Source organism: Scophthalmus maximus, chromosome 9 (genome assembly GCF_022379125.1).
Source record: "Scophthalmus maximus strain ysfricsl-2021 chromosome 9, ASM2237912v1, whole genome shotgun sequence".
NCBI classification, from domain to species: Eukaryota; Metazoa; Chordata; class Actinopteri; order Pleuronectiformes; family Scophthalmidae; genus Scophthalmus; species Scophthalmus maximus.
Genome location: NC_061523.1, coordinates 7,166,669 through 7,175,220, shown reverse-complemented (window position 1 = coordinate 7,175,220; position 8,552 = coordinate 7,166,669). Strand labels below are relative to the sequence as shown.

Sequence of the window (8,552 nt, the reverse complement as noted above, 5' to 3'; positions counted from 1 at the left end):
GGAAAGTGGACGCTAGATGGCACCATGTCAGCTTTATTGGCTCTCAGGAGCCAAGTGGAAGTGAAATAACTGCCCACTTAGGATGAAAAAAACATAAAGAGATGAAGAAATAATCTGCATAAAATGAGATTCCACCAGGTGTGTGACTGAGGTAAGATGAGTGTTGAGGGCCACTTTGCCTGTGTTTGTACAGATTTTCGAATGCTCCACATGTTTTTTGGTCCACTTTCTCCACGTGGTTAAACAATAAAAGATACATTTTTAGCTCACATATAAACGTGTAAGTGTCATATCATTGTAATGCAATGTGCACCTCGTGGCAACACCGCTCGGCTCCGCCGGGTGAGTAGAGGACCGCTGTGCCCAAATTGCATCCTGCAACGTGCGGTGCCATCCATCCCACACGACAGCAGCTCGTGCATGGTGCACCTCCTTACATCACCGCTCCCGCAGCCGCGCAGGGGCCGATGCATCAGCTCGCATCACTACTATCACACGGGAGCGGACGACCTCTTTGCACGCGCAGGTTCACGCCTTGGCGCGCGTTTTTTTTTCTCCCTCCCCCCCTTTTAGGTGAGCGCGCACTCGGTGTTCGGGAGCTCGTTCGTCTGCGCAGATGTAGCGGAGAGAGGTGCCCGCAAGTGAAGGGGGACTCTTCTTAAGTTACCAGCATCGGGGTGTAGCTCCGCGCCGAGGCGCAGCTTTCCAGGTGGACGCACGAGCGCGGGGAGGAGAAACAACAACAACAACAGCGGGAGAGGATGCGGAGCCGAGCAGCTCCGGGAGCCGCAGCTTCACCTCAGCAGCGCGTCGGCGGACCCTCCTGCAACTTTTAATGTGCTGAAGTTTATCTCTGTTCCGTCCGCGGTTCGGCTCAGCACTCGGCCGCCATGGTTGGTCCATCCGTCCACAGTGCGCTCTTTCTGTGCGCCTCGCTCCAGCTGTTCCCCCTGCTCGGCGGACAGGTGCCAAACTGCCAGGAGGTGCGCACGGTGTTTCAGTCTCTGCACCCGGGCTCCAAGTGGGTCCCCGAAAGCCCAGTGTCAGGTAATTGTCACGAGCTTCATACTTCCATTTACAGCACATGCATGTACATGCTTTTACGCACATAATGTCTGGTAACTGCATGCGTCCGCCAATTATCTGCACCTCTGCATAGGCTAAAATAGAAATCTGCATTTTCACCTCTGACTGGAAACACCCAACTGAAACTCCACAGTTCAGCTTCAGGGGGAACATCATCATTGCAACAGATCTCTAATGCCATTAAGTTTTTTGGGGTGTTTTTTTTCCACGGCTGCTGACCTTTCCAATATCAGCACTGAGAGCCAACCCACACACACACACACACACACACACACACCCTCTCCCATCCCTCTGGCTGAACATTTAACAAAACCTGCTGAGAGAAATGTACCTGCCGCGAAGAGTATCTTGTTAAAATTGCAGCCCACCAGCAAACCACCAGTTACCTATTGATAACAAGTTTACACAGTCAATCTGTTCTATTGATCCATTCATGGAGCCTGAAACCCAACTTTGATTTGGTCAGCACAGGTATTTCTTATTGAAACATTCTCAGGAATTCACACAAAGAAACAGATTGGCCACTCTTCCTTTATGAGAGTTGACTTACAGTCATGTTGCTGGCTGGTCTCTTGGCAGCTTCCCCTCAACCACATTGTCACAGAATATAGATTAACGGTGTGATGTGAATTGGGACCACCCTGAAAACGGTTTTGTTAAAGATGCAATCATTGCTGCAGGATAATCATTGCTCCCTGGTGCTCAAATGTCACTGACAGTGTTTTCTGATGAGGGAAGGGACGTGTCAAAGTGGATTTGGGAGATGTTAATCAGGTCTTTGGGGGACAGAGGAACAAGTCCCCGTCCTGTTTTGCAGAACACAGCATGTTGGTGTTCCGCTGGAAACTGTTGCATGCGTTCAGATTCAGTCTGTAAAGGGAGATCCCTCTCATGTGGTTGAATCGCAGCCAGCTGTAAATGTTAATTGGGTGTTTTAGTGTCATGTCAGCGCTGGAAAGAGCTCCAGGTGGACCGCTTTTCTCTCCATTCTCCATTCAGTGAACGCGCAGGAGTGTAACCAAACACAACATGCCGCAAATCACACAGCAGGAAGGAGTGTGCAGTGCACTTTGAAGCGTGTTTCGGTCACGCTCCCTCTACCACATATTAATCTACCATCTGTGGGCACAGGCATCTCCAGCCACTGAGTCCCACATTTTGCCGTGCATCCGTCTTCAGTCGTCGCACACCCTCCACCTGAACGCCATCAAGCTTTTTTATCTGCCAGCCAAAGCGAGAGTCATCCTGACAGGCCAAGAGGAATATTTAGTGTTCTCCAGTACTGTGCATATCTCACTCTGGACACACACACACACACACACACACACACACACACACACACACACACACACACACACACACACACACCATTACTTACAATGGGAATCAATTCACCAGTCAGCCACGAGACATTCATCTTGGCCAGTTTAAGCATTGTTTGGTTTACGCACATTCCCATGATGCCCCTGGATGCTGTTGCAGAACCGTTGTAGGTTTTTATCAAGGGGGCTGGTTTTACAGTAAGTGAATGATAAAGTGCTGGATGCATACGAGTGCAGTTAAGATTTCTGGATAACTCCTTGAACACGGCTTCCAAAACCTTTTAACACTAATGTTGTTTCTGGGCTCATGGAGACGCCAGGCCCTCATTTACTTAAAGATATTTTTTTCAGCTTGATACTGCGTGATAGTTCCTAGTTTTATGACACACAAATAACTGAGGGCATAAAACACAGCTAAACACAAAATATATTTTATATGTTCTGCACCGTATCGTGTATTATGTGATTGGTGACAGACACCACCCTCCCTCATCCCAAATAACTCTATTAGGATTTATGTCTTTGGAGTTTTACAACAGATTATCCACGAGGAGTCTGGCAGTCATATCTCTTTGGGTTCTAAATTACTCCGAACACGACTTTTTTGGCCTGAGGAATGTTTTTGTGTTCATCCACACTTCATATACAGAACAACAGAAAAAAAAATATATATACATTTTCTTATTTGGTGTCAAAACTTTGCTTTATGACCATGTCTGTATTTTGTCACTTTTTTCACACACGTACACACTAAGCTCTTTTATTTTACCTAAATACATTTTTAGAAGTTGTGTTTCGAAAGAAAATTGGTTAACTTTTCAATTATCGTTATTATTGTTACTGTAATAACACAATTGGACCCCCACATGATAATAAAGCAAAGTCAATGCCAGCTCGTGGTTAATGTAAGAGGCATAGGCTACATATATATGTATGTATATATAGTTATATATATATTTAAGGTTTCAAATTTTTGCCAATTGAGTGTCAAATAACATTAGATATGATTTATCCAGGATGATACAAGTGTACCTGTGCAGGGCGACATAACGGATATAGGTTCACAATTATCAAATGCCCATATGGATATTATAATAACTACTGTTAACTGTAATTACTTCTCCTTACATACTGTTATAAAGATCCTATCCTGACCCTGCAGCCAGTTTTTTTGCAGCTCAACTAAAAGAGTGAATGTCATAAAAGGAACCAAGTGTCTCTCAAGTGCATTATAGGGAGGGATCTTTTAATGGCTGAACAGGTGGAATGATTACAGCACGTTCATACGGTCTCCTGACTATTGTTTTGAGGCACACTTCAAAAATGATGAACCTATCCTTCAAACCTCGGAGGGAAAAGAACATTCCCCAATAAGTGCGTAGCATCGGCACTTGGAGTAAAATAACACAGAAATGAAACAGATTGAACTGAACCCTCAGCGTCCCGGGGAGATCTCAGGAGCTCCCTTTATGAAGCACTGCAGTAAAACAGAACGGGATGTGATCCAGGACTCGGAGCCAAAACAGCGCACTGTAAGTTTGGAGAGGAGTGGATGGATTTATCACGTATTTAATAGTAAGATAATATTTGGATAAGCGCAGGAAAATCATCCTGCAGTGAGGCCGTTGTGCGGCCTTGGCTGCCAAAATAAGTCCTTCATGAAGTACATTTGTGAAGTCTCCTCACTTTGGCTCCAACGTTTTTTGTTCCAGCGATGTGTAAATCCTGAGTGATTCATTTGATGGAATAATACTGTAGTTCCCAGCATTTTTTGGATTATGATCCCTTACCTGTAAGACCAAAAAAGCGATGGACCCCCCTGAATTATAAGGATAATTTCAGAGGTAAAATGATCAAGAAATTAACAAAAAAGCAATTAATAACCAAATGAAGATAGTTTGATGTAGCACATGCTTCTAGTTTCTGTTTTCCCTCTGTGTGTCATCTCACAACCCCCCTGAGTTCTCTCGTGGCCCCACGAGGGGGTCTCAACCTCCTCTGGAATAATGTAATATTGATTGTTTTTCAGTGAGTGCGCACGGAATATGTTGAGATACCAAACGTGACGTCATCCACAATAATTACATTTACTGCTGTCAGCCCTTTCTAAAGCACGATAATATATTCAGTTTTTGTGGGCTATTTTCTTTTCCGGTGTCGCTCTACATATGCACATGCTAAAGGAATAGGAAAAGTAGAAACTGCAAAGAAGATGTTTCATTACTTTTCAGAATGGCTGCACAGTCACAAACTATTTCTAAATAAATGATATTCCTTTTTTTTTTTTTCACTTCAAAAGATCTGCTGCCTTTAAAAATTATGGCATATATCAAACTCTCCATGCTTTTCCACCAGCATACATAACTTTAGATCCAGCGAGGACACTGGCTTGTCCATCATCATCCTTTACAATATTGAAGCACTGTATAAAAATTTCAAATTAATATCCTTAATGAGACAGAGTTAGGCTTGTACTGTAGGTGGGATTTCCATTATTCCCAGCTCTTCCACTTCTGTTTTGAGCCGACTTTTTTTTCTTTCACAAAGCATGAAATATGCAGTCGCTTCTCTTACATTTGGTACCCCCCCCCCCCCCCCCCCCCCCCCCCCCCCCCCCCCCCCGCTTTATTTTTGGGCTATGCTTCATCCATAATATATCCTTGTCATTAATTAATGCCGAAATAAGTTGGAGGTTCTCAGTCACACTTACGTCTTCAGTAATTATTCCGAACTTTGCGCCTGCACAGAATTCGGCATGTCAATGCGGAACAGAGGGCTTGTTGCGCATTGTAACACGAGTTCCTCATCGAGGCAAACAGCGAATGAAAGATTGATGAAATTAAATTTAGAGGATGGCTAGCTGTGATTTGACTGGGGAAGTATCACTTACTCTGTGCGAGTGTGCGAGTGTGTGTGTGTGTGTGTGTGTGTGAGTACGTGTGCACGTGTGTGTGTGTGTGTGTGCGTGTGTTTGGTAGGGAGATGTGCTGTAGCCTCCATTGATATGGAGTATCGTGTGGGGGAGGCGGCTGATTCAGGTGGATGTCCTCAGGAAGGCAGGGGAGACTTCTAATAATGCTGAATGTGGTGCCAGGGGGCAAAACACTAGAAAAACAAAAGCTTAAGTTTTTCTCTCCACCAGCATGATTCAAAGGCAGCGAGAGCAGAGAAACAACATGAGAGCGGAGATGTGGGGGGAATAAAAAAAATCAACAACCCAACACAGCTGTAGGAGTGCGGCACCACTCATGTCTTTGTAGTGGTAGTGTACAGTTGCTGTGGGTGGTTGTAGTGTCTGAAGGTGAAATGGAGGCTGCGGGGGCCCGTTTCGCTCCAATCGAGTCGTGGTGTATGTGCAAGGGGGTGCACAGTCAGGCGGAGCCGAGCGCTCACCCCGGGACATGAGTGCCAAAGCATCTCCATCGGAGGCCGACAGCGGTTGGAGCGGAGGACGCGGTGGATCTCGGAGACCCGACCCGCGAGATGAGCGTCTGATTCCCTCTAAATAGAAAAAGCACAAGGTGGCAGCTTCCGCTTATTTCTGCAGGAGAATCCAGGCAGACAATTATAGCTTTGCATTGTCTGACTTTTTCTAAGCGGGATACCGAGAGAAAGCAAAGCGACTAGGGAGACGAGGTCCAGGGGATGAGGACTCCTCAGTAATTAGCCGCGGGATCGGGATGCTCCGGCTTGTTGTTCATCGTGATGAGACACTGAAAAACAAAGACCAAGCGCTCCTGCTGTTGAAATGACCCCACACACCTGTGGCAGGAGCTCCTTTTGTCTAATTAAATACCGACTTTAACGACGGGCTCCTGTGTTTAATGCACGCTTAAAAAAAAAAAGAATAAAAGAAAACACTTTCACTTTCATGCTTCCAGCTTTCAAATTATTGCTTCATCAAACGCCTTAAAGTAGAGCAGTGAGCAAAGCACTAAAAATACTTCACAAAATACAATTGTACTCCCCACTAGCTAATGGTTTTACTATTCCTTGGGTTGGTTTGTAAATTGAACAGTCGTCGCTTCATTTATTGTCTCTACAAAGTGACACTGGCTTATTTTGCCCCGGAGACGAAGCCGCGGATTCCCACATGCTTCCCCTTGACATAGCCGATGTATAATTTATGCTCATAATGAACAGCTTTTAACATATTCTATATCCTAACACCACTTGTTTTCCCCCACATGGTCTCCAGAATTAAACTTGCATGGTGATATCTTTCTAATTGGCGCGGGCAAACTCGGCGACACTGATACTGTATTTGTGGCTGCCCCCGTTCCCCTGGCTCGGAGTCCCTGAGCTTGTTAAAGATGTGAGGAGAGGGACTCTTGTCTTCTGTGTGTACACGCGACAGTTGGAGCCCCGGTTTGAGTTCTCGCCCCGTGGCATTTGGACCCAAACTTTCTGTCTTGAGAGAGGCAGCGAAGGATTTGTCAGATACGGCACCGACAAAGTGAGAGGCGATCGATGATTTTCTTTAAAAAGCCAATCCAAAGACCTTGGCACTCATGGAAACGGCAGCTCTTCTGCATGTTGAATTGTCTGGCTCACCATTTCACCGTATCGCCTGAAAGTACGGGATCATTTCAGTTGCCTCACCCTGAGCTGAGATTGTGTGTTTGGGACATTTACATCTAAATTGCTCCTATAGCTCACACCTCGTCTTTCTTCATTTTGTCTGAGGGAATTGACCATGGGGACACAGCAATGGACCAATTAACCAATAACAGGCTCGTAGAACGTTGCTCTGGGTGCCTGGTGGCTATCAAGCTCAAGGTACAGGTGAAGTGAAACAAAGTCAGAACAAAACTGTGCGCAGATGACAAGGGATTCCAAAAAAAAAAGAGGAGAAAAAGGCAATGGGAGGAGATGGAGAGCTGAGCCTGAGGCAAAAGAAGAGAAGCAAGAAGCTTATTCCCCAGGGACCTGTCAGTCAGAAAGAAGGCTTTATTTAGACGGGAGTGATTTTATTATTTGTGAAACTCAGCGGGGAATCATTTCCCCCAGCCGCATCCGCCGCGCCGTCTGCACCGCGCTGGAACCGCGGTAGTGAAATGCATTTATCACCTGCAAAACGACAAAGGTGCCGATGGAACTGCCTGTTTTGCCGAAAGATAATTGCTAAATCCCCGCCTCGCCTCACCTACGGCGCCGTTGACAGCTTCATAATTTTGCCCCTGCAGACTGAAATGGACTTGATCTTATCTGTCAGGAGTCCTTTGTCGGTATTGATTTTAAGATATTAAGCCCGTCAGCATGCAAACAAAAAGGTGCGGCGTGACAGTTTTATTGCCTGTTTCACTCATTAGACTGTGCACCTTACACCCTGATGGGTGAGTCAGGAGTGAGCGTTTGACCGCCCAGCACTTATTCATTATCAGGGCTGTCACTCCGCTTCCGTCCATGCCGGCTGTTGTCACTGCTGCAGCCTGAGCCTCCGTTTCTGCGAGTCTGTCGTTTTGAAGACCTCAAAGCGACAAAGCCTCGAAACCAGTGGAGATTTTCATATTAAGATAAACCCTGCGGTCTCAACAGAAGCCTTTCGTCTTTCTTTTGACATGCTCCTTATCAAGTCTTTTCTGATATTCATAATACATGTGTGTGTGTGTGTGTGTGTGTGTATACATACAATCTGAGCCCTCCCTCCGAATTAATCTCTCTCTGCTCCTTCGTCCTACGCACCACCAAGCAGCTGAGGCTGGCAGACTCCCCTGACATTTGTTTACCATGCCATCAATCAGGCCCTTGTCACTGATGCCTCTCAGGCAGCAGATCCTGCAGACATCTCCTCGACACAGCTTGGCACGTTCTTTTCCCGACTGCAGCCTCCACTGGGGCCCTCGGCAGGCGCATGGGACAGCCTGAAGACTGGAGGAGGGGATCACCAGAGGAGAGGGATTGTTCACTGGAACTCCTCTTCGTGTTTAAAGGTGTCAGGTGTCTGTGCCCTATTTGTTGTCTGTCTGTGCGTCGCTTTTAAGCGGTGACTTTGGGATTAAGATGGAAATGTATAGCGGGTGTTCTTGTAAGAGGAAGAACACATGTCTTTAATTCTTTTGTAAAGGCATCGTTGCATAAAAACCACAGTGGTTTTGACTACAGTATGATCTGCTTTTCAAACCTTTTAGACTAGGGGTCATA

At 45.9% G+C, this 8,552-nt stretch overlaps 1 protein-coding gene across 2 annotated transcripts in view; it reads left to right on the top strand.

Moving 5' to 3' along the window:
- Positions 1–347: 347 nt before the first annotated feature.
- Positions 348–8,552, top strand: part of gpc3 (glypican 3) — a 94,842-nt gene continuing 86,637 nt past the window's right edge. For both annotated transcript variants that reach the window (XR_004795982.2, XM_035649748.2), the window contains exon 1: positions 348–1,047. Coding sequence is in view for 1 of the 2 variants with exons in the window: in XM_035649748.2 (XP_035505641.2) it covers positions 891–1,047 (157 nt within the window). In the remaining variant the exon portion in view is untranslated. The remainder of the gene's footprint in view (positions 1,048–8,552) is intronic.